The 24,988-nt window shown below is 49.6% G+C and overlaps 8 protein-coding genes across 8 annotated transcripts; 3 read left to right on the top strand and 5 right to left on the bottom strand.

Annotated features, from left to right (window-relative positions):
* Nucleotides 1-579: 579 nt before the first annotated feature.
* Nucleotides 580-1,497, bottom strand: M430DRAFT_127645 (hypothetical protein). Its single transcript, XM_024862033.1, has 2 exons — nt 1,377-1,497; nt 580-1,157 (listed from the first exon to the last, which is right to left on the bottom strand). The coding sequence occupies exons 1-2, from the start codon at nt 1,480-1,482 to the stop codon at nt 601-603; spliced, it is 663 nt and encodes a 220-aa protein (XP_024718134.1). The 5' UTR covers nt 1,483-1,497; the 3' UTR covers nt 580-600.
* A 326-nt stretch (nt 1,498-1,823) lies between these two features.
* M430DRAFT_146332 (hypothetical protein) lies at nt 1,824-3,240 on the top strand (the record flags this gene model as incomplete). The annotated part of the gene is made up of 6 exons (XM_024863002.1): nt 1,824-1,899; nt 1,995-2,455; nt 2,535-2,661; nt 2,735-2,818; nt 2,958-3,041; nt 3,107-3,240. 6 exons carry the CDS (start codon nt 1,824-1,826, stop codon nt 3,238-3,240), a joined length of 966 nt encoding a protein of 321 aa, XP_024718133.1.
* Nucleotides 3,241-3,699: 459 nt separating this feature from the next.
* On the bottom strand, nt 3,700-10,550 carry M430DRAFT_22285 (hypothetical protein; the record flags this gene model as incomplete). Its single annotated transcript, XM_024864673.1, has 3 exons — nt 3,700-3,756; nt 3,809-9,870; nt 9,923-10,550. The coding sequence occupies 3 exons, from the start codon at nt 10,548-10,550 to the stop codon at nt 3,700-3,702; spliced, it is 6,747 nt and encodes a 2,248-aa protein (XP_024718132.1).
* A 796-nt stretch (nt 10,551-11,346) lies between these two features.
* Nucleotides 11,347-15,351, top strand: M430DRAFT_127636 (hypothetical protein). The gene is made up of 2 exons (XM_024862032.1): nt 11,347-11,921; nt 11,974-15,351. Exons 1-2 carry the CDS (start codon nt 11,612-11,614, stop codon nt 15,192-15,194), a joined length of 3,531 nt encoding a protein of 1,176 aa, XP_024718131.1. The 5' UTR covers nt 11,347-11,611; the 3' UTR covers nt 15,195-15,351.
* Nucleotides 15,352-15,700: 349 nt separating this feature from the next.
* Nucleotides 15,701-18,311, bottom strand: M430DRAFT_69390 (hypothetical protein; the record flags this gene model as incomplete). Its single annotated transcript, XM_024869426.1, has 6 exons — nt 15,701-15,860; nt 15,922-16,033; nt 16,104-16,260; nt 16,322-17,153; nt 17,274-17,616; nt 17,670-18,311. 5 exons carry the CDS (start codon nt 18,309-18,311, stop codon nt 15,995-15,997), a joined length of 2,013 nt encoding a protein of 670 aa, XP_024718130.1. The 3' UTR covers nt 15,701-15,860; nt 15,922-15,994.
* Nucleotides 18,312-18,677: 366 nt separating this feature from the next.
* On the bottom strand, nt 18,678-20,865 carry M430DRAFT_127627 (hypothetical protein). Its single transcript, XM_024862031.1, has 3 exons — nt 20,112-20,865; nt 19,984-20,060; nt 18,678-19,931 (listed from the first exon to the last, which is right to left on the bottom strand). Exons 1-3 carry the CDS (start codon nt 20,650-20,652, stop codon nt 18,762-18,764), a joined length of 1,788 nt encoding a protein of 595 aa, XP_024718129.1. The 5' UTR covers nt 20,653-20,865; the 3' UTR covers nt 18,678-18,761.
* A 744-nt stretch (nt 20,866-21,609) lies between these two features.
* On the bottom strand, nt 21,610-22,133 carry M430DRAFT_53494 (hypothetical protein; the record flags this gene model as incomplete). The annotated part of the gene is made up of 2 exons (XM_024868386.1): nt 21,610-21,857; nt 21,917-22,133. 2 exons carry the CDS (start codon nt 22,131-22,133, stop codon nt 21,610-21,612), a joined length of 465 nt encoding a protein of 154 aa, XP_024718128.1.
* Nucleotides 22,134-22,515: 382 nt separating this feature from the next.
* Nucleotides 22,516-24,675, top strand: M430DRAFT_146312 (hypothetical protein). The gene is made up of 4 exons (XM_024863001.1): nt 22,516-23,301; nt 23,415-23,655; nt 23,709-23,964; nt 24,030-24,675. The coding sequence occupies exons 1-4, from the start codon at nt 22,823-22,825 to the stop codon at nt 24,539-24,541; spliced, it is 1,488 nt and encodes a 495-aa protein (XP_024718127.1). The 5' UTR covers nt 22,516-22,822; the 3' UTR covers nt 24,542-24,675.
* The last annotated feature ends 313 nt before the right edge of the window (nt 24,676-24,988 follow it).

Genomic DNA, 24,988 nt, shown 5'->3' with positions numbered 1-24,988 from the left:
CTTCCTGCACCATCGCCGACTCTCGAGTATCCCAACTCGCCATTAACAAGCTACGCAAATATTCCAACTCGCCATTAACAAGCTACCCAAATATTCCAACTCGCCATCGACAAGCTACACAAACATCCCTGCCACTCGATTCCTCCTTCATCTTCATCGCGATGGCTCCGAGTCAGCGCGCGGACCCTCCATCATCTGTCGAGCCCCCCGCCGACAGTGCACCTCTACTATCCGATAGCCAGAATCCCAGCAACGATCGCGAGTCCAGCAATACCAGCCACGAGCCTGACATGACCATCTGTATGGTGGCCGGAGTGTGGATGCCAACAGTGGTTGGCTCCGGGATCGAGTTATCGATCATAACTTTGGGTAGGTAGTTGATCAAGTGCCCAATTATATTGTACTTCTGTTTCTGCAGACAAAAACGCGAGTTCGACTTATATCACCAGCTTATTACCAGTGATTGCACAAATATTCAGGAGAGGCATGTTGAATCGGTTAGTTTTGTATGTACAATTGAGTAATAAGACATCGGGGTACTGCTTTCATACGGCAAGCATCGGATCTGGCCTACATTCAGCTGTCCTACTTCAACCCTGTCTATGTGATATCCACCAAACGTGGCTCCCCTCGCCGCTGCCGCCAATAATTAGTGGCCTCTAAAATTTCCGAGCATCCTCTGAGCACCCAAGACCATTTCTTCCAAAGAGGTTCTGCGATCTCCCAGCTATGTGGATCCCAGGGTTCGCCCCAAACGATAAGTCCAGTATGCTCCCCAAAGTCAGAATGCAGATTCTCGCCCGCAAAGTCTGCACATAGTACATCCTCATCAACAGAATCTCCAAATTGCAGAAGAAAGTCCCGCATCGGTGGGAAAGGGAAGAGGTCAATGTAAGGATGATGTGGGATATTTCTTTGAAGTGCAGTGGGACGAAGACTGGGAGGTAATGATAGACAAAAGCTAGAGATTGCTGGATCATCAGATATAAATGGTGATGGTATATCGGAATGCATAAGCCTGGGATCGATACCCAGAGACCAGGAGTTCGCAGCGACTGCTCGGTAAAGGTTGTATCTGATCAACGAGAGAAGATGATCAGATGGGAGGGGACAGTATTCAGAAGGATCAAACGTTATTGTCTTCGATGCAACTTTTACTGTAAGGGCGTGTGATTGTTGTTCGTGGTCGTTGTATATGAGACCAGTTCCAGAGGATTCATCGTGAGTCTGGATAAAACGGCCCTGCTCTGAATCCGAGCATCTATCCTCTTTCCTATCGTGGCCAGATCCTTGGCACTCGGCTTTAAGAGCTTTCCGTCGCCCTGCAGAGCACAATCAATCTCTGCATTTCAACGCATACACAAGGAGTCACTAACTGTAAGCTCTTTGATTCAGGCGGTTCTGTCGTCGTTTACGGGTTGACCAGTCCGAGATACCCGCCCAGTCGTCTTCGGCACATTTTGCCTCGGAGAGATGGCTCATAGGCGCCAGATATATTGGCTGTTTTGTCTCATCCATTACGAGAGAATCGAACCTGAGGGAATGGATGATTGGAAAAGTTTGTTCGTAGAAGTCACGGGACTCGGGAGCCCCGGAAAAATCCAAGGGACGCTAAAATGGAGACTAATGCAACTGGATTACGCGCTAAACTTTAAATTGACCAATCGTAGAGAGCCTCAAGTGAGCACATCCATGGCATTATGAACGGGCATCTTTCAACAAATATCTATAAATGCACGATGCCTCTCAGAAATATTTCTCTTCTGTTCAATATTACAGAGCGCAGCATTCTCTTGATTTTCTGATATCTTGATCTCGAAAACATGACACAATTCAAATGGTCTTCCACTGGCATTGATGTGGTAAATGCGTTTCCAAGGAGCGTCAACCACAAGACAAGTAAGTAATTGAACCTATTGCAGTAATTGCAGTAACTGCCAATTAGCAACCCAGAGTTTTTGTATATAAGAATGAACGTGGCTAACATTTCATAGTCGTCATCACAGGTGCCAGCCAAGGCGGAATTGGCGCTGAAACAGCCCTATCACTAGCCCACGGAAATCCAAAGCACATTCTGCTCGCCGGGCGTTCAGAAGACAAGGTCAAACCCGTCATCGAGGAGATAAACAAGATAAATCCAGGCATCACAGTTACATTTATTCAAATCGATCTAGGATCACAAGCATCGGTGAGACGTGCAGCAGCAGCTATCAACAATGCAACAACCTCGCAGATCGATATCTTGATCAATAATGCGGCGATCATGGCGTGTCCGTATGCTAAGACGGAGGATGGAATCGAGTCTCAATTCGGCACTAATTATATCGGACATTTTCTCTTGACGAACCTGTTGATTGGAAAGATGCAGTCGGCGGGGGGAGGGGCCCGGATTGTCAATCTTACAAGCACTGGCAGCGCAGCGGGAGAGGTTAACTTCGACGATATCAATTTTGACGTGAGTCTGATAAACACGTCGGGAATATTATTTTTTTCAAAAAATTTTAAATTCTAACAAGTTCCCTATATATAAACAGGATGGAAAGACTTATAACCCGATTGCCGGTTATGCGCAGTCCAAAATAGCAATCATTCTCTTCACGGTGAGCCTTTCGAAGAAGTTCGATAGCAAGCAGATTGCGTCCTTCTCTGTTCATCCTGGCAGTAAGTCCACTCACTTAGACACTACTTGCATATGATATGATTCGGTCTTAACCACATATTATCATCTTCTCAGGTATAACTACGGGGCTGCAGAAACACTTCCAAGATCCAGTTGTCTTCAAGGAGATCGTCGAGTACGTAGAAGCTAAGATTGGAGGTGAGTAATTCAATCAATCCATCATAATCTATCTGGTTCTCCACGGCAACAGACCGCATCCATCCCCTTTGTTTTAGAATATTTTTTTTCCCAGCACAATCGCGGTGATACAGTCAATTCTGATACGGTCGATTCCTAGGCAAATTCCAGCTCGAAGAAATCAAAACACTTCAACAAGGTTGTTCTACCACCTTGGTAGCAGCCCTGGATCCCTCAATTACAGGTATGTCATAGCTGAATTCGCAATTAATTGCACATCGGAATCCCTAACAAAACAATTTTTTGCAGCTTCTTCTGGCCTATACCTCGCCGATGCAGATATCGCAAAGGAACAACCTAAACCTGCCGCCATGGATCCGGACACAGCTGAGAAGCTCTGGGCCTTGAGCGAGAAATTAGTGGGTCAGAAATTTGTATGGTAGCTTAGAGAGGTTGCGTAGCTTTGAAATATGATCAGTCGCATGGTTTCGGTAACGTGACGACTCAAGGATGGTGACTTTGATTCAGGGCATACTTAGCTGCTAATACTGCATGCAAATGATTGTCTAGTGATTGAAGAATATTACCCGAATTCCATTCGTGTGAAGATAGTCGTCTTGCGATCCAACATCAAATTAAGTGCAGAGGTGAAGTGAAGAGAGATTACGCGGATCGTCGGGGCGTTAGAAGTCACACTAGAGGAAAAGTAGAAACGAGACGGAAATATTTGTAGATGGAGGGCCAAATGCCACTTGCTAGACTCCTAAAAGCGAGCTAGATTTTATTCGTTTCTCTTTTTGTCTATATATTTACTCCGATGAAGTGTAAAAAGCGGAAGCTTGCCTCGAACTTTTCCTACCAAAAACGCCCATATATGTATGCTTTTATCATTTGGTTATCTCTTACGGTGCCATCACCAAAGCCAACAATGCCATGCGACAATAAAGACCATATCTCATCTGTGTATAGGGTTAGCACACGTCTGGGAAGCAAGAGTAATGTGTGAAATACCTGTCTAAAGTATGCAGCCCGCTGATCAAAGTCCACCTCTTCCCCAATCTCCCGATTTCTAGGCAAGGGATGCATGACTACCATGTGGGCCTTCGCATTCCTCAAGGTTTTGTTGTCGATAATGAAGGTGTCTTTCAGCCTCTCATACTGCTCTAGATCCTCAAATCTTTCTTTCTGTACCCGGGTGCAGTAGAGAACATCTGACCTAGCAACAATCTCTGGAGTCAATTCGGTCGACACGGATAGAAGCTGTCCAGGTTTGGATTTGATGAGTTCAAGGATCTCGGTTGGCAGGGAGAGGAATGGAGGCGAAACTAGCTGGATCTGTACATCGTAGTGTTGAAGAAGTTTCACCAACGAATGAACGGTCCTGCCATAGCGCAAATCACCAGTGAAAGTGATGGTAAGGCCAGTTACGGTACCCAGCTCTTCACGAATGGTGAAGAGGTCCAGGAAGGCTTGAGTGGGGTGTTCCTTGCTGCCGTTGCCACCGTTGATGATTGGAACCGGGCTATACTTCGCAGCTACATCTGCACTGCTGTCCTCGGGGTGTCGTAGGACTATTGCGTCTCCATAGCAGCCAAGCGTGCGAATAGAATCGGCGAGAGTTTCACCCTTGACAGTTGACGAATGCGAAGTGGTGATTGCGACGGTCCGGCCACCGAGTCGTTGCATTGCGGCATCGAAGGAAGCAGATGTACGGGTCGAAGGTTCGAAAAACATTGTGCAAAGAAGACGACCTTTCAGAATTGAAAGCACACCTTCTCTCTGGACACCAAGCCGCATTTCTTGGGCGACAGTGAAGAGCAGATGCAAATCTTGACGAGTGAATTGGTTCACTGATAGGATGTGCTGGTTCTTGAATGGCGACTGGCCGAGCAGTGATTGAAGTGAAGGCGAGACGGTCGGCTGAGGATATAAAGCTGGGCCGAGGTCCTCGGAGATAGCAGACCGATTAGGGGGTGATTGAATGCCTGCAGAAGCACCGTCGAGGAATCGTGAACGAGTAGCGGCACGCATTGCTGGCGCTGCCAGCATAGACTGCCTTCTGCCAGAAGAGCTGTCCGGTCGAGGAGTAACTACCGGAGAAACAGCAGCTTTAACCACTGGAGACATTGGCGTAGACAGGTGCAAGTCAATGAGATGTGAAGACATATCCTTTCCTTCAACGTTTTCGCAAGCTTCGCCATCCAGACAGGCCGTCTTGTCTTGGAAAATGACACGTTTAACAGCACCATACATAGTCTTCCCAACAAACGGCGACCAGATGGGGCTCGGACTAACTGTATAAGGCCTGTCGACCTCAATCTCCACAGATGCTCCGACCTGGTCATGAAGTTCGAAGATCTCTTTTGGATTGTCATGAAGGCGTGCTTTGATATCGTCAACAGTCAACCTCCCATCGGCCACGGCTGACAAGAGTAGCGGCAATGTATCAGCGATTCCAATAGCGCTGTTCAGCTCCTGCTTCGCAACGTGAGCAAGCTGATACGGCAGACTTCCAACTGAGAAAACATCAATGGTGCTCATGTGCTCCCAGAGAGCCTTCTGGTCTTCCACCGTCGGCAGGAACTTAGCTTGTGGGAAGTCATCCTGCGTCAAAAATAGGGAGTACACGGCCGTATCGCACGTAACCTTCAGTCCTCTTTCTTTGGCCAATGAGATCAGTTTAATGTCTTCTTTGGTCGTAACGCTGGTGACATGGATCTTCCTGTTGTGAAGACTAGCGAGAAGCAAAATAGATGCGAGGTCAATCATCTTGGCATCGGTGATGATGGGCTTGAAGCTGGGCCATGATTCAAAATGTGCGGTTACAGCAGCCACCTTGCTAATATTGTCCGAGAGATGGTTGAAGGGGATGAAGAGAGACCCGACCTCACCAGTCACTTGGCTAATTTGATCAGCATTGGCAGATGTTGCAGCGACGGAGAAGTTGTAATCGCAGCTGGCTCCTCGTTTGCTGTTTAGCTGGGCAGTCTTGAGAGCTATGGCATCTGTGAGCGACCCCTCGAGTCCGAGAGGCATAATACGGATCATGCTGAAGCCTGCTGAGATGGAAGCTTTCGTGACAACCTGGAAGTCGTTGCTGCCAGGGGTCGCGATTCCTGGCACAAATGCGGCGATATTGATCAAGCCAGGAAGTACAACCGTCCGGTGACTGGTTTGGGCATCTATTGGGCGAACCTGGAGATCGAAATGTCTGGCAATGGCTTCAACCAGGATCTTGGCATTCTTCACATTGGTAACCAGCGGAGTTTGGTAATCCACAGCCATTCGTCTCGTCCGGTAGCCTTTGCTCATGTAATTTGCAGGTCGCCTGTATCGGTTGTTCGATGGAAGGTTGATGTACAGATCGATCATGTTGTTGGCAAGATGTTGTGTCAGAGAGAATTCCGATTTTTGGTCATCATCGTCGTTTCCGAGAATTTCGAGGTATTGGACCGGAACATCGTGCTCTTGGAGGAAATCGGCTGTACCTGCAGTGGCGAAGAGCTTGAACCCCAACTTCTGAAGCTTCACGACCGATGGGAGCATCTCCTTCTTGTCCTTGTATGAACCGATGGAAAGCAAGATGTTACGGTTGGGTAGCTTGAATCCCGTAGATATGAGGGCCTTGATGTATGCCTCGTACTTGTCAACACCGAAGGATGCAACTTCACCCGTGGAAGCCATTTCGACACCCAGCACAGGATCGGCTCCAGAAAGCCGAGAGAAACTGAATTGAGGAACCTTTACACCAACGCAGTTGGGTGGTAGCGCGGTTGGGGGATATTCAACAAATGGGATCCCCATAATCGCCTTGGTCGCCATTTCAATCAGATCGACACCCATAACCTTCGACACGAAGGGGAATGATCGAGACGCTCGGACATTGCATTCGATAACCTTGATGTCATTGTCCTTGGCGATGAACTGGATATTGAAAGGTCCGGTAACGTTTAGTGCATCCCCGATTTTGCGTGTGGCTTCCTCAATTCTCTGGATCGTCGTCGGCTCAAGATCCTGGGGCGGCAATATCAAAGTGGCATCACCAGAATGAACACCAGCATTTTCGACGTGTTCAGAGATGAAGTGGCCGACTACTTTACCGTCCTTAGCAACTGCATCCATTTCGATCTCCTTCGCATTCTCGATATATTTCGTGATGACTACAGGATGCTCTCGGGAAACCTCGGCGGCCTGCTGGAGATAGGATTCAAGATCGGCTTCCGAGTAGACCGTGTTCATGGCAGCACCGGACAAGACGTAAGATGGGCGAACCAATACCGGGTACGAGACCTTGTTACAGAAGTCCTTCGCCTCCTCAAAGCTTGTCAATTCCTTCCAGGTTGGCTGATCAACACCAATTCTGTCAAGCATACGTGAGAACTTGTAACGATTCTCTGCGGTATCAATCATTTCCGGCGAGGTGCCCAGAACCTTGACGTTGAGACGATGTAGCGGAAGAGCAATGTTGTTCGGGGTCTGGCCACCCATCGCTATGAGAACGCCGCTTGAGGATTCCATCTCGTAGATATCGAGAACGGTCTCAAGGTTGATGTTCTCAAAGTAAAGCCTATCAGCCTCATCGTAATCGGTACTGACAGTCTCCGGATTGTAGTTCACCATGACAGTCTTGAAGCCAGATTGACGAAGGGTTCGAATAGCTCTCACAGAACACCAATCGAACTCCACGGACGAACCAATACGGTAAACGCCAGAACCGAGAACCATCACACCATGATCTTCAAATGTAATGTCATTCTCGGATCCATTGTAGGTCAGGTAGAGGTAGTTCGTGAAAGCTGGGAATTCGGCCGCTACCGTATCGATTTGTTTCACAACCGGTACAATTCCAGCTTCAACTCTCAGCCGTCGGACGGCAAGTTCGTTTGAGTCAAGGTATTTGGCAAGCTGTCGATCACAGAAACCAAGTTGTTTGGCTTGACGAATGAGATTTGGGGTGACCGTGCTCGCGTTATAGGTGGACATCATCTTGCTGAAGTCGCTGAGGCCTTTCAGCTTGTTCAGGAACCATTTGTCGATCTTGGTCATTTCCCAGATCTTGTCGACGGAATAGCCAGAGTGCATGGCGTTGGCGATCGCAAACAGCCGCTGGTCCGAGGGCGTTTGGAGCTCATCGTCAATTGACATGAGAGCCTTAGTCTCGTTGAAGCCGAGATTGTGGAAGTCAATGGAGCGAATGGCCTTTTGGATTGCTTCTTCGAACGTTCGTCCTATGCTCATGACTTCACCAACACTCTTCATTGATGAACCCAGCTGGGTAGAAACCCGAGTGAACTTCTTCAAATCCCATCTTGGCATCTTCACAACGACATAATCAAGGGACGGCTCAAAACAGGCGCACGTAACCTTAGTGACCGTGTTGGAGATCTCGTTCAAAGGAATGCCCAGACCAAGCTTAGCTGCGATGAACGCTAATGGGTATCCGGTAGCTTTCGATGCGAGGGCAGAGGATCGAGATAATCGGGCGTTGACCTCAATGATGCAGTACTCCTTAGAGAACGGGTTTAGTGCGTATTGGATGTTGCACTCGCCCACAACCCCAAGGTGACGGATAACATTGACTGCAGTCGTCCGGAGCATGTTGTAGTCTTCGTCAGACAATGTTTGCGAGGGTGCCACCACAATTGAATCTCCAGTATGGATTCCAAGAGGATCGAAGTTCTCCATGTTACAGACGGTGATACAATTGTCCCGTGCATCTCGGACGACCTCGTATTCGATTTCTTTCCATCCCTTCATACTGCGCTCAATGAGGACCTGTGGACTCGCGGCGAAGGCCTTGTTGCAGAGGGCAAGCAATTCTCGTTCATTATCGGCGAAACCACTGCCAAGTCCACCCAGAGCATATGCCGCTCTGACAATCACTGGGAACCCAATATCTTTGACGACGCGCATGGCCTCCTCGACTGTGCTCGCAGACGCAGATTTTGCACACTTCTCGCCAATGGACTCCATACTCCGTGCGAACAGTTCTCGGTCTTCGGTGGTAATGATCGTATCAATCGGAGTTCCCAGAACTTTGACACCGAGGGATTCAAACTCGTCCTTCAGCTGGATACCAACTTGTAAAGCCGTCTGTCCTCCAAAGGTAACGTATATGGCATCGGGTCGCTCGTGCTTGATGACTTTCCGCACAAAGTCTGCATTGACAGGCAAGAAATACACCTTGTCAGCCAAGCCCTTCGACGTTTGGATTGTGGCAATGTTGGGATTGATCAAGATGGTGTAGATGCCCTCCTCTTTCAGAGCCTTGATCGCCTGACTACCAGAGTAGTCAAATTCTCCGGCTTGGCCAATGCTGAGACCTCCACTACCCAAAACAAGAACCTTCTTGACATGGACCCTTGGGTGCAGACGTGCATTCTCTGCGGCCTCGCCTCCTGGGAAATGGACCGGGGCTGTGAGGAGTTGACTGTCCGCAATGGTGCCCATGATAGTGTCTACGAAAACATCGAACAGGAATTCGGTATCTCGTGGCCCAGCTGTGCTCTCGGGGTGGAATTGAACACTGAAGTATGGTCTGCTGATGTGCCGAATACCCTCGTTGCTGCCATCGTTGGCATTAACGAACAGTTCACTCCAGTCCGCGGGTAGGCTGGCGGCGTCTACAGCATAACCGTGATTTTGTGAAGTGATGTGGCATTTCCCAGTCAGCATATTCGTGCAAGGAATGTTGTGACCACGGTTTCCAAACTTCATTTTCACGGTACGCGCGCCGGCAGCTCTGGCCAAGAGTTGATGACCCAGACAGATACCGAAAATGGGTGTTCGGTTTTCTTGAATCGCAGAAGCGATGTGCTTGACCGTCTTCTCCATCAGTGCAGGATCACCGGGACCGTTGGAGATGAAGAGACCATCATAGTCCTTGCCAGCAAGGTTTGGGAAATCATAGTCCCATGGGCACACGAGGACTTCCACCCCCCGCTTCAGCAGGCACCGCAATTGATTATATTTCAATCCCACATCCAAACATAAAACACGTACAGGTCTGCCGGAGGGATGCTTAAGTGCATTCGATGGGTTCGGGGTGTAAAGTTTGGGTTCCTTTATCGACACTATTCCTCGATGTCAGCCCCGGGACAGGGCCAAAGACGTGCCAGGACTCACCATCTGCAACCAGATTCTTCGCGTTCGGGTTGACCCAGTCAATAGTCTCGAAATAGGCCCTCCAGTTCTTAGATGATTCGGGGGCAGTGATGGCGTTGGATAATCCATTGGAAGTGCCATTGATCGGGGCCTCCTTCTGGAGCAGCATTCGCCCAAGCATGCTCCCTTCCTTTCTGATTCTCTTCGTCAATGCTCGGGTATCAACTCCATAGATGGCGGGAACTCCTTGTTCCTTTAACCAAGTTCCCAGTGATGAGGTAGCCAAGTAATGCGAAAAGTCTTCCCCGGAGTAAGAAGCAGTAACGAGACCGGCGATGTGTATTTGAGAAGATTCGAAATGTGCAGGCAGATCCTTCAGAAGCTCATCCATCGTTTCGCGCGATGGCACACCATAGTTCCCAACCAGAGGGAACGTAATGACCAGGATCTGGCCACGATATGAGGGGTCTGTTATTGATTCGGGGTACCCCACCATGCCAGTCTGGAAGACCAACTCTCCCGCCGCGCTCTTGTTCGCGCCGAAGCTGTATCCCTGGTAGACCGTGCCATCTTGGAGCTCGAGACTGATCATGGGCTCATCTTTCGCACCAAGCCTGGCGGCAACGGGAGGGTAGAGCTCAGACGACATCGTATCCAGTGACGCCCTGTAGCTTGGTTACCGTGAGCAACGGAACATGGGCTCGGGGAAGATCAATGTCGAGCAGGGGGCTCGAATACTGACACTGTAGTAGGAGAGGTAGCGATAGGGGTCTGGTTTCTGCGTCTGAAGTCTACAGGCTGGCTTGGAGGAGGAAAAATTGAGGAAGGATTTGCAGAATTGAAAGAAATGGAAGAAATGGAAGATTTTCTAGCTGCCAGGTTCCTGTCGAGGGAAAAAGCCAAAAACGCCGGACGAAGGGGATCATTGTTGATCCGGGCCGGCGGTAGCCCCGATTAGGCTTGGCACCTGCATAAATTTTTTTTTCCCGGTAGCCTTGCATCGCAGCCTCGACCAACAAAAAAATGCGTCGCGCGTTGAAGACGGAGGAAAGGAGGCTAAATCAGTTGGGTTTGTTGAGTCAATTAGTCTGGATCTTGCGCAGGAAAAGATCTCGTCGCGTCGATCATTCCCGCGGCCCAAGATAACGTGCGGGATCACCCACGGTGGGCATGAGGGGTGGCGGTTATTGCTGTACACGCTGTGATTCAGGTGTCTTATCTGATGTAATCGTAAAAGCCGCAGCCTCTCCAGCAGCGAGCTGTGATTGGCCAACACGCAGCAGATCACTAGCCTCCCGAACAGGGGTCTCACCAGCCACGCTGAGGCGTCGTCGTCGTTGATTGATCACTGGATCGACGGTCATGCGGTGTTTCTGCAGAGATACCTGAATCCCCCCCTACAGATACATGTACTTACATGTACCTCTGCAGTCCCCTAGATATAAAGTACATCATTGCCACTATTCAGACTTCCCCTCGTCCAGCCCGTGGAGGGAAGTTGTTGCTCTGTTCTACATCACAGTTCGCGACCGATCGACGATGAGCGCGCGCCCCGTATCTTATCTGCCTCGCGGTCTGCTCTGTTGATAACATTGACCCGTTCCCTGGAGATCCGCCGCGTCTTGCCATGCCGTGTCTGATCTCTCGCTCAACAACCTCAGTATCGCCGTCGTCGTGGAGCTCTGAGGAGGCTCCGTCTCAGCAGCGGTGATGCTCTCGTCCTTGCTACGGCCCAAGAGAGGGCGTCGACGCGTCGAACATTCGCCCTTCTCGTCGCCATACGCCGATCAATCATCCCCTCTCCTGGGGCGCCAGCAGCGTTTGAACCCGCGCCATGCTACCGCAGACTTTACCGAGACCGACGCCGACGATTCAAACACGGAGGACGATGAGGATAGTCAAGAGGCTGGTGAAGGGGAGGAGGATGAAGAGGATCAGGAGGACGTAGACGACGAGGCTGGCGACGAGGACGGACACGAAGATCCACATCTGCTTCCCATCTTCTCTGCAGCACATCTTGGTCAGACAGTCCAGTTATTCCTCTCTTCCTTTCCTAGCTAACCATGGAATAGATGCGCTGCCTGTATACAACCTCACGCATGCCATTCGTTTGATCGTCCTCCCGCGAACAGAGACAACCTTGACCTGGGATCAACTCCGATCCCCTCAGGTCTCCCAGTTCCTGGTCAAGCCAATGCAACAACAAATACGGGGTTCCCACTTCTCGCGCGCAACCCTGTATGCCCTCATGGCAAACTGTCTACAATTCCAGAAGGAAAGCCAGGTAAACCCGGGGAATGCTGGGAACAGCCGGACAAGAGCCATGGTGTGCGAGTTGCTCGCGATCAAGCTGTTGAAGGAATACAGTACTCGGGAGCTCATCGATGCACTCTCCTATGGTTTCTTCCCCTTGCAGGGACTCGATACACCAGGACTGGATTGGGAACAAAGGAACAGGCCAAAGCCCCCTGCCGCTCGAATCTCGACTCTGGAAGTAGCTATAAGAGCATCGGCAAAACGATTTCTAGCGCACCCTCTTGTTGTCAAACAACTTGAAGCTATATGGGCTGGCACGGTTGTGTTCCACTCAGCAGCTGACAATCTACACAGACCTCAGGCAGTTCAATGGAGCCAAGCGCAGAGATTCCGGCAGACAAATGAAAGCAGGCAGCATCTCAAGACGTCAAGCCAGGGTGTAGGATATGGAACTAATACTCCACAACCTCAATCCTCGCCTGACAAACGGCATCAACAGCCACCACTTCTGACTAGGAGAACGGTTACGCTCTATGATCCAAGGGATGCCTCCCTGTTCAAGCTGTCCCGATTGCGGGTCCCACGATACCGCCAATTCTTCTCCACGTGTTCATTGGCCATTCTTCTCGGCCTTTTCGTCGCTGTACTCGGTGAACGCTCTGTGGAGATTACCCCATTAGAGATCGTGTTTTGGTTCTGGAGCGCTGGCTTTATGCTGGATGAGGTCGTTGGATTCAATGAGCAGGGCTTCTCGCTGTATCTCATGAGCTTCTGGAACATATTTGATCTTGGGATATTGCTGCTGCTCGCCATTTACTACTCCATGCGGCTATGCGGACTGTTCCTGTTGGGTGTAGGGAGGGAGGATTGGAATAGCATGGCGTACGACGTCCTGGCAGCAAATGCCATACTCCTTTTCCCGCGGTTATTCAGCGTCCTGGACCACTATCGATATTTTTCTCAGCTGCTGATTGCTTTCCGGCTGATGGCCATTGACCTGGTTGCCGTTTTCGTCTTGATTCTCATCGCCTGCAGTGGCTTCTTCGTGGCCTTTACCATGTCCTTTGGGAGGAACGACTACGATGCTGCGGGGGTTGCATACAAAATATTCCAGATCCTGATGGGTTTCACCCCCGCTGCCTGGGAGGCCTGGGAAACCTATAATACGCTTGGCAAAGCTATCTTGGTCCTTTTCTTGTTCATCTGCCACTTTCTGGTTGTGACGATCTTGATCACAGTCCTCACGAACTCTTTCATGGCTATTGTCTCTAATGCTAATGAGGAGCATCAATTTGTGTTTGCAGTGAACACAATATCGATGGTCAAAAATGATGCACTCTTCTCATACGTAGCACCTACCAACATCCTCGCATGGCTTCTGACGCCCCTTCGGTTCTGTCTGCCTTTCCGAACGTTCATCAAACTCAATCGAACCGTCATCAAGGTAACGCATTTCCCACTCCTATTCGGTATCTATGCCTACGAGAAGATATTCCTTGCCCGTTCGGTCTTCGAGCCCACCGATCTCGTCGACAACATGGGCCGGGTCCAGAAACGTCTAATTTCATTTCAAGAGACTCGACCTGGGCTCTTCAGTCCGAATTTGCGAATGCGACAGGACTCCGTGGCCGGTTTTCAGAAGGACCGGGCACTCGATGAAGTGTTTCGCCTGGCACCTCGCGGCAATTTTCTACGGGATGCACGAAATGCCATGGGTGAACGCGAGACTCACAACGCTGTCAACAATTGGATAGATCACCAAGGTGGCGGCATTGCCAGCTCGCTACATGAACACGATCCATCGGTGGTGGATCGTTTTGAGACAAGAAGGCAAGCCAGAAACGTATCGATGTTTGGTCGACGTGGCATCAGTCGAGATATATCTGGCACTAGATCAGTTATGAGTGATCCCGCTGATTTCATGTCTACCAGCGCTTTTCACGATCCTCTACAGCCGCCAGACAGCGAGTTGCGTCACGTCAGCAACTATACTGTGGAACAGTCCGATGCGGATGGGGATGATGAGCTTGTTTCAAATGATGAGGATGAGGGGCAGACGTTGGATAAACGTACAGGTACAAACCGAAGTCGTGTATCCGATTCAGAAAACGAAAAGGAATCAGAGGAGGATTGCTTCCAGACACCCACTGCAGTTGGATCCGGCGGACCGCTATCTTCCTCCACCACTTCATCCCCCAAATTATTGGCTGCCGATAACTTCACATCTCCGAAGCCTTCGCCATCAAAACAAAAACATCATGCTCGCAACATGTCGACCAACACGATACTGTATAACCCAGTTGTAGATCGTCACTCCTCCTCCGCTTCGCCGCCCAGGTCACGCCCATTAACAGCTAAACATCGTTCAACTGCAAACACCGGAACGCATACGCCGATGGGCTCGGGCCCGAAAGCTGGCCATCGAACCCCTCGTCATTCCATCTACACAACGACCTCCACGAAGCCGCGGCCAATCATGCCCGCGCGGCAGCAGTTCCATTCGTCTCCCAACGCCAACATCTTAGATTCCGCTCACTCGCAACAACTTCCCCAGCGGCCCATGCGCCACCGCCACTCCTCGCTGGACATGGGTATGTCTGAGCTCGGTCTCGACGGCACGGGTCCCGTCATGGTTCCCAACTCCTTCGCTACGCAGATGGCGATGGCGACGGGCGGATTAAAGAATCTAAAAGCCAGAGACGAGGATACCGAGGGCATGATGGGTCGTCTGATGCTCGCGCGGATGAAAACGCTCGAGGAAGGCTTCGCTGAGATGGTGAAAGAGCTCCGGGGTATCCGAACCGCGGGTTATAGCTCCAATGAGGGAATGTCCTCAAAACTGAAAGGAAAAGAGAAAGTTGAAAAGGGAGGAGGCAGAGAAAAATCAAAGAACGAACCTAATAATATCGCTACCGCTACTAAGGTCCCGGAAACAACTGGAAAGCAAAGAGTGGAAGAAGAAGAAGGTATTAATGATGATGATGATGAAGAAGAGAAAACTCCCGAGACACATGATACAGGTCACGAAGGGGAGTGAGTAATTCGTTTTAGATCCTTAATAGATAGCTTCGTAGCGTGCGTTTGTCTTTTGACTGCTTTTGCTTTTGCTTTTTGGCTTTTGTAAGGTTATATACCATAGCGTAGATAGATAGTAGGTTTTTGGTTTTTTTTACTATAGAGATTATAATTTGGAGTTTTTTTATTTGGTGATCGGGGGATGTGTCAATGTGAGGGGACATGATCTGAATATAAGGGGTAAACACCCCCCCCCCCCCCCAAGATTTCTTTCCCGAAAAAAACAAAACAAAAGAGGGGCAATTATTATAATTTTCTCTCCTTAATTCTCATAGCCCATTAAAACCCAATATACTATATAACGACATATCTAATTTTCACATATCTCCACCTCCTATCTAACACCTAATATAATCCAATTATTACCATAGTATTTCCCAGAAAGAATACAAATCTTCTCTTATATTACTATTACTTATAATATAGAAGGCCCCAACCAAGTTCATGTTCCTAATCTAATGCAGATGCGTGCTATGAATGACTGCGGGAATGTGGAAATGTCGGGCTTATGTAGGGATTCTAGATACGCGGTCTACCTAGGTACTTATTTCTGCTGGGTCAGAGAGTAAGGAGTGGGATGTTGGAAGTGCTCTTATGTATGTATGGAGATATCAGACGGGATTGTTCTCTGGGATACATATTAGTAAAGAGCAGTTAATCACAGTTAGGAATCCATGATTATACATTACCTCTGTGTTCCTTCTGGCTTTTATTATTTAAAGGCCCGTAGACAATTTTTGCTTAGGTCTAAGACTCACTCATCTATATCGTGTTGGCAGTCATCAGATTCTCCCACTCAGTCTAAATGATTCTTTATTTAGTTCATATACTTTGATTTAGATAGCTTGAGAGGTGAAGAAACGGGTCTTACCCAAGCTATATTTGAAGGAGCGAGCCAGTGTTCGGGCTGTAGTCGATCGGCGAATAGTTTCATCTGATCATATGACAACCCGTCATCACTCTGAGTACTGCCTGCGCTTCCAGGAGTCAGATTGAGACTCGATGTCTGGTTTGGAGATGGCATCGCACTGAAATACTCATATTAGCCGAATGATTCATTCCTTCTTCCTATTTATAATTTCAACTCACAGTAAGAACTTGAAGATCTTCACCGCTTTCTCGCAGATCTTGCTTCTTCCAGACGAGGCCTCGAATCTCGTCAATGTCTCATCGAGGATCCTTTTGAATCTTTGGTATTGCGGTTTGTAGATCGGCATGAGCAGCGCCACGGCCAGAACTGCCGCTGCGTGGAAAGCGTGGAAGCTACCGAGACCGTTCGTGTACCACAGGTAGGGTCTGAAATTTGGGCTTTCGGATAGGATACGGTGGATGTCGAGGAGTGCTTCGGCGGATGCAATGCAGCGGATTTGGGACTCGTTGGGGATATCCAGGCCAAGGATTGATTGCGCGAAGAAAGGTCGGTGGAGGAGTAGGAATAGCTGATGAGAGTAGCCGTGCAGAATATGGAGATGAACGGCGTGGTGAGCGGGTAAGGCATCGAAGGTAGAGTCGGCGAGATAGCGTTTGTCCCATGTTTCCTGCGCATGACAGATCTGGTTGTCCAGCTCCTGGATGGTCTGCCGGCTAAGCTCATCAGAGTTGAAGATCTCTCCACAAATCTTGGCGTTAAGGTCGTATAGCTGGAACTTGAAAAGGAGATAAGTCATCTGTGTCGGGCCGTAGGTATTCTCTTTTATGCCGGACAAAGTGATATCAAGATCGTTGACGTCGGCTGGGAGTTTCACGTTATGATTTATACGCCATGAGGGGTCGGAATTCCCGAGGAAAGTATTCTGAATGGTGTAGAGCATCATCAAACCAGCCCAGCAACGACGCCGCTCTTCTGACTGAATAGGATCCAATTCAAAATTCTCTGGGTCTATGTGGCATGCCAGTGCAACAGCAACATGATAAGTCATTCCTATCTCAGCTTTAGTTCGAAGGATTTTGAGGATGGAATGTAATATATTGCGAGATGAGAATCACCAAGCGTGTCTCAATGAAAAGGAAGGTGGAGGCCTGTGAATGAAGTATGGCTTACCAAGAAGGATCCAGGTGGGCTCTTGACAATGACTCAGGGCATAAACCAGAATAATCATAGCTTGTAATGATTGAACATTGTGCTTTCCCCATAACACTCCCTGCCGTGCAAGACACTTCATCGCCGCCTCACGATAACGTCTACTTAGTACTCGGATATTGTTGCACGCATTTTGACCCCGTGCCAAATCTCGAAGAACTGGGTCGCTTTCTTCTAAAGCAGTGACTGCCAGAGATAGCAAAACGAAGAGAATTGCTAGCCACGACACGGGTACAGACGTGGGATCGCCTACGAACTGTTTATATTGTTCATAGAATGTTGGATCGTGAAGGATGTGAAAAAGCTAGTTTAATGTCAGATATTTTGATGGGAAGATAATACTACGGGTATACTTGCTGGAGAAAAAACAGTAAAGTACGTATTTACGAGATAGTCGCATTGCCGCATGGGAGGTAGCAGAGCAAGCAACTCATCAAAAGTCGAGGTTCCAGAAGTGGCAAAAGGAAAGCCCAACGTGGTTTCGGAATCATTCTGGGCATCCAAGGATGCAGTTTCAATTGACAGACCAGTGTTCGCAAGTACAGAACTCCACTGAGATGATCGTGGTTCGTAGCGAACGTCTCCGTTCGGAGACGAAGTCAAAACCCCTATGCCACGAGAGGCCAGACGCTCGGGTTGGTAGGATAGGGGGGAGCAAGTCTCTGGAGTGAAAGCTTCAGGACGTAGCTGAGATGGCTGAATCGGTTCAACTGGCGGAGAGATCATTGAGCTGGTCATTTCGCCAGCAGCAGCAGGAATCTGAGCTCCAGTGTGTTCCCGCAATAAAGATTCCAGATTGCTAATTCGGTCCAGCAATTCCTGATTTGACACTGCAAGAGCAGTTGCGTAGCCTTCGTCTCGAGTGGCTTTGTAGCCTTTGTAGACGCAAAGGTCTGCGCATCCCCGTCGCCGACATGTATCGCATGGAGGACGGGTCCTCGAGCATTTGATTTTACGTCGCCGGCAAGGCTCGCAACTGACGGGTTGTCGTACACTCATGGAAGATCTTAAAGTTGATACTGAATGGCCCGTAGAGTTTTGTGGATTGGTTTCGTCCATCTGATACAGAGGATGTTGCGGCTTCTCCGAAATGCGGGGTTCTGCTGTATGTAAATACCCATGTACTTCGGGGCTAGAGCTGTCACGTGTGGCAAAAATGGTAAATACTTCCGAGGCTGTCAAACTACAGTTTTGGCAGTAGAAAATAGTATGTCCTCTTCGTTCTTTTTTCGTGGCTCCTGTTAAGGATGAAAGTCTGGTTGGGTTCTCGAGAGGGAGGCTGGCCGGCCCCTTTTACCAGAAGCGAGGGGTTCAACGGGGGAGATGGAAAATGATTTACAACACATTTCTAAAATCCTATACAATGCGCATCCCAAACTAGACATAATCTATGGCTTGTTGGTCTATATCTGGGCTCTGATATTATGCTAAATCCTCTTGTGCACTGCCTTATTTCAGGAATGCTTCTACTGCACCCGCAACGCCCTTCAAATCCTCAAATATATGCCAGTGTCCAACTTCACGTAGGACTTGGAGTTCAGCTCCCTTGATCTCCCCTACATAATTCTCGCATACCTGTGGAGGTGAGACCTTGTCTTCATCCCCGGTGACAATAAGAGTCTTCGCCTTGATTTCTTGCACGGGAAGCTTTTGCGCAACTCCTGCAAGTGCTGTGCAACCCTTGGCATATCCTTCAGGATCCTGGCCAAGGAGGGACATTCTAGTGGCAGCAATAGCCAATGGGTTCTCGGCTTTGGTCCGGGCAGATGTTCCGGCTGTTGCAACTGCATCGACGACAGCGGCCATACCAGAACCTCGCACAATCGCTGCTCTAGCGATGGATCCATTCTGACCACCTTCTGGCAGTGGGTTCGGGGGTGGTCCTATCAGCACCAATTTAGAGACCAGCTCTGGATATTTGATGGCCAGTGTGAGAGCTATGAAACAGCCCATGCTATGAGCGATGACAGTTGCTCCGCTGATCTTGGCATGTTGGGCCAAAGCATGAAAATCTGATGCGTAACTGGATATTGAAACAGTAGAAGCCGCAGATGTAGGGGAGAGGCCATGTCCTTCAAGATCAAGGAAGTGCAGAGAGTAGGACTTTTCCAGCCCGAGAGAGGATACCAAGGGGGTGTAGTATTCAGACGATCCCCCAAGGCCGTGAATGAATATTATAGGTGAGCCGGTCGGGTTCCCGGCATGGCGGTAGTACAGGTGCTTCGAGTTGATGGAAGTGAGACCGACTCCCCCACAGGTCTTGTTGAGGTTACTGGTCTGAATGTGCGTAATTTTGGAAACACGAGGAACTGTTTGATTCTTTGCGGACGGCTCTGCGATCGTGTTTCTCAGCACACCAAGACCGGTGACTGATACCTCCACTACGTCTCCTGGTTTGAGGAAAACCGGGGGCTTTTGTCCAAAGCCAACGCCTGCTGGCGTTCCAGTGGCAATGACATCGCCAGGCTGGAGTGTTTGTCCCTCGGAAAGTGTCTTGATTAAGAACGGGACAGAAAATATAAGCTGGTCGATTGTCGACTCTTGTCTTTTCTCACCATTGACAAAGGTCTGGACCCCGAGTGACTTTGGTAGTTTGTGTGCTGGGACAGCAATTGGGCCCTGTAGTTTGTTAAGCCTATTTTCCTGAGACCAGTCAGAGAGAAATACGTACCATGGGACAAAACGTGTCCGCAGATTTTCCAATATAAAACTGCTTGTGATCTCTCTGCCTTTCTCGCGCAGTTACGTCTACTGATATCAGCCTTCAAGATCGGGTTCACAAACATCGGGTCTACAAACCATTGATTATCGTATATCCCCAAACATGATTCATGGCATCCGCTTCCTGTATCTTAAACCCACCCTTCCCAATAATCACACCGATCTCCCCCTCATAATCCAAGGTTTCAGTAAACCCTTGGTGTGGGAAGATTGGCTCACCGCTGGCAATTATGCTCGTTGCTCGTTTTGTGAAGATAACTGGATGAGTTGGCTGGTCGACTTTATCACTGGAATCGTAGCCTGATGAATTGAACTCCTTGGCATGTTCCGAGTAGTTTTTGCCCACGGCGAGAACATCTCTGCCACTGATAGGTGCGAGCAACTCCACAGAGGAGAGAGAAATTACCTCCCCCGATTGCTTGATATGTGATTCTCCGATCTCGATAACTTGGTACAGATCAGAAATTGGGGCCCCGGATTGAAAGCTCAGGGGCTGAATGGTTGATTTCTCAAGGTCAAGATGTCCAATCCGCTCTTGTCCAAGAGCCTTGGGGTCTCGGTAGGCAACATAGTTTGTGAAGCTGTCGGTTGCTCCATTGCTATGGCCGTTGGTAGCCATCGTGGGATATGTGTGTTCTTGAACGATAGTTTCCGTGGTATGGATTGGTATGAGTGAGAGAATGAGAGAATTCTAAGCTGCCAATCGACTGAAACGGGTATACTTGTAGGTCAGAGAGGACAGGAGAACTTGAGGAATAATAAGGAGGACTATTGTTGCAGGATACTATGAACTCCCATCTTCATGGAGCTCTCCCTAGCTGCTAAATAAAACCGGTTCCCAATGTCCAACATCTTTACCCCGCGACGCTTCGCCAAAACGCGTTTTCATCCCACCTTCTAGCGGCCCCGCCGTCTCCGCCATCTCCGCCATCTCCGCCCCTCCGCCGCCATCTCCGAGACATGTCCGCCGCCCCTGCAATGTCAACCTCCACAACACCGCAACCCGCGCAGACTCAACAATCGATGATCGCCTTTACATTGGCCACATCTCCTCGCGATCATATCCACAACTCGGCTATGCGTTTACCCTGTGTTCTGGTTCTGCGTCTTTTCTCTCCGGGTATTGGTCTTCGGCCACGGCACTTGCAAGTTGCGAGGGCTTGTTGCTCAGCATGCCCATGGGCCATGGATGGCTGTTATGCAACTGGACTTACTCGCCCCAGCTTTCCCCTCTTCTCTCAATGTATACGACACGAGCAAATGATGCTGTGCAATTTGCGGCATGGGACTAGGTTTCCTCTTCGCGGTCTGCCTCGACTCCTGGAGTTCAGACGGGCAGAGTTGCATGGGCATTGTTGAATTACGCAGTTGGATCCATCCTATTCTCAAATGCGAGAACTTGCTTGTCTTTCACTCGTCCTTATTCTTACAAGTTATTCCTTCTGCCGTTATCATCCTATCCCAGCCTTAGATTGATCAACAACCCTCATGATTCTATAACCACCACTCCAAAAAGCCCTCTCAGAACACCATCTTTCATCATTTTACTGTTCCCTTCCCAACATATATAGTCATCTCAATCCCACTCATCCCCCAGCCGCCTCAAACCAATATATCTTGGCGGCTCTTTAAACCTGTTCTTCGCGCCCGCCGTCCTGGCGACTCTCAGCGGCCTTCCAAACTCCTGCATTTCCTTTTTTCCATGAAAGCGCCAGAACTGCCAGCTGCAATCCGTCCCAGCGAATGAGCGGATGACTTGCTCCCCGCCCGGATGCTCCGATAAGAACTGTGTGCAATCGTAGACGATGTCATCGACGACGATTACTGCTGTTCGTTAGAAGAGTTGTTATTTTTATAGAGAAGCGTGAGAGATTTGAACATACAGAGACCTCCGCTTTCCGCGGATGTCCGTTTTGCAATTTCTTCGGCGGGTATAAATTGAAGTGCGGCATCAGGAGTCGAGAGCGGCGCGGCGGGGTATCTTGGTAATGGCGCTGTACCGCTGGGTATGTGCTCGATGTGGGCGGATGTGGGCTTCGGGATATCTTCCGAGGTAGCGTGGTTGACAGTGGGATGAGAAGTACGCTTTAACCAGCCCATTCTCATATGTGACCTGGAGAAGCTGGTGTGGTTTGGAAATTCAATTGCACTTAGGGGAATGAATCGATGGTCAGAGACGAGGAGACTTATGAGTATATCGATCGATGATAACGGATCACAGGCACAAGTGAGCCTGGAGAAGCTATTACCCGGACTGTCCGCTCTCAATGATCTAATCTGATCGATGCCGCGCAACACCCGCATCGTAATAGCGGGGAGGGCGGGGAGGACGGGGAGGGCGGAGAAGGCGGACAAGGTGGGGGTGGAGAAGAGCACATATCCCAGTCACAACGGCACCCCGCATTTACAACGAAACCCTGTCCGGAAAGGGATTGCTGTAAAATGAAAGGGAACCACGATCTCCTGTCAACAACCTGACAAATCTACACCAGGTAACACGTTCCCATGGAGCTGAGCATCGGTCCGCATACCCGAGCTGCTCTCTTGGAATGCGGGGAAGGGAGACTGTGATATCTCTAGTTTGAGACACTTACATACATGCCCAGAGATTGATAATCGCGTGTTGATTCAGGATTGAATCCTTGATATATGTAAGCCCCAGCTATATAGGCACAGTGGCTAGTATCCCCTTTAATCGTCCAAGAACTCCAAGCTTGCTTGCAACTTTCTCTTCTTCATTAATATCTACCTATTATCTAGTTATTCAGGATACCACTTACATACTTACGATGGCCCCCTCAAGGATTGACGACCCTCTCCCCAGCTTCAGCCAAGCAAGCATATCAGAGCAACGCTACTCAGGTCCGCCTCGGAACATAGCCAACATCGACGCCATCACATTCGACAAGTCGCTACAACCCAAGAACTACGAGATCCGGGGGACGCACCCGGAATCCAGGATCCTGTTCACCGATGTGCAGATTCTGGATTCCACAGGACGTGATCCCTATGCTGGGGATGTGCTGATCGAAGGGGAGAGGATCACTCGGGTAGGCGTCGTGCCGGGCGTGGAGGAGCTGAAGAAGGATCCGAAGGTTAGAGTATTTCATGGTCGGGGTAGGACCTTGATGAGTGGTTTGGGCGATGCACATACGCATTTCACGTGGAATGGCGGGGATATGAACCGCTTGGGAGAGTTAGGGGTGGAAGAGCATGTTCTCCTGACTGCAAGAAGTGCACAGTGCTACATTGACTCTGGATACACGATGTATGCCCCTCTTGTCTTGTTCATCTGGCTGGGAAGTCTCCTGCTCGATACTATGCTGAACAACCATTTCCATCTATCTGTTTGAATGAAGGGAGATAGCTGATCGTGACAAGGTGCTATGGAGCAGCATCGGCGAAAGAGAGACTGGACGTTGTGATCCGTGACGCCATCAATGCCGGAGATATACCCGGTCCTCGATACCTGGCTAACGGACAGGAGATGGCACGAAGGGACGGGGATCTCGTTCCTGGCATCACAGCATATGCCGATGGTCCCGACGAGATGCGACAAGTAATCAGACACCATGTTAATATTGGTGTTGATCAAGTAAAACTGAGTATGAGTGGAGAAGAGGTGAGCATTACATCTTCCGTCCCATCGTGGTTGAACGTGCTGATGATCTCTAGATCACTGAAATCCGCGCAGCGCAGGATTGTTACTTCTCCGATGAGGAGACGGCGGCATGTGTCGAAGAAGCACACAGCCTCGGTCGACGATTATGTGCCCATGCCCGAGCCCGTGATTCCATCAAGATGTGCGTGAGGCATGGCGTAGATGTGATCTACCACGCCTCCTACATCGACGACGAGGGAATGGATATGCTCGAAGCCAAGAAGACCAAACACGTGGTCGCCCCAGGGCTCAACTGGTTAATTGGAACCCGTAAGACTCCCCCTCCCTGGTGACACAAAAACAAAACAAGCCATTCTGACAAGTCACGCATCAAGTTCACGACGCCGCGGCATTCGGATATCCCAATGAGAAAGCTCAAGAAGTCGGGTACCAAAAGGAGCTCGATGCCGCTATCCGAGGCCTCAGAGAGATGCATCGACGAGGAATAACCATCCTTCCAGGTGGTGATTACGGGTTTGCCTGGACACCGCACGGCACCTACGCGCGGGATCTCGCGCACTTCGTGAACCTCCTAGGTTTCACCCCAATGGAAGCCATCATCGCGGCGACAGCCGGGGTAGCCAAGCTATTCATGCGCGAGCAGGAGCTAGGACGGATCCAGGAGGGGTTCTACGGCGATTGCATCCTCGTTGATGGGAACCCGCTCGAGGACATCAGCATCCTGCAAGATCACGAGAAGTTGAACGTGATCCTGATCAATGGGAGGGTGCACAAGGCCGGGAGGAAGGAATATGTAGCTCCGCCGGTGGCGGGACAGGATCATAATGCACATCCCATCGTGCCTGATTTCCCGGAGATGAAGAAGGAGATGCAGAAGAATTATTGAGCGCAGGCAGCTCTTGACTTCAGTTTTGTTTGCGGGGTTGGCACAGTTTTGTAGTTGTATGAATGGATAAGGCTGAAAACCTCCCGCCTTCCCCTCTAACCCTCAAGCTACACGATCCTATACTACGCGATGCTAATCTCACGGCCATCAAGACCAGCGTTGCTAATGTGCGATGTGCAACAAGCCTCCTCCCCAAATCCCCGGTCTGATATCACGTGATGCTAATCTCACAACCATCGAAGCCGGTGTTGCTGATGTGCAATGTGCGATATGCAACAAAACCTTCTAATTCTCTCTCTCGCCCTCTTTATATCATGTGATGCTAATCTCACTGCAATTGAGAGCGCTGTTGCTGATGTGCGATATGCAACAAATCCTCTTAATTCTCCTCTCCCTCTCTATTTCAAAAATCTCTGTTCCATCGAAACCACTTCCACGCTTGTCATG

Source organism: Amorphotheca resinae, assembly GCF_003019875.1.
Source record: "Amorphotheca resinae ATCC 22711 unplaced genomic scaffold M430scaffold_11, whole genome shotgun sequence".
NCBI lineage: Eukaryota > Fungi > Ascomycota > Leotiomycetes > Helotiales > Amorphothecaceae > Amorphotheca > Amorphotheca resinae.
This window is presented reverse-complemented; position numbering and strand designations above follow the sequence as displayed.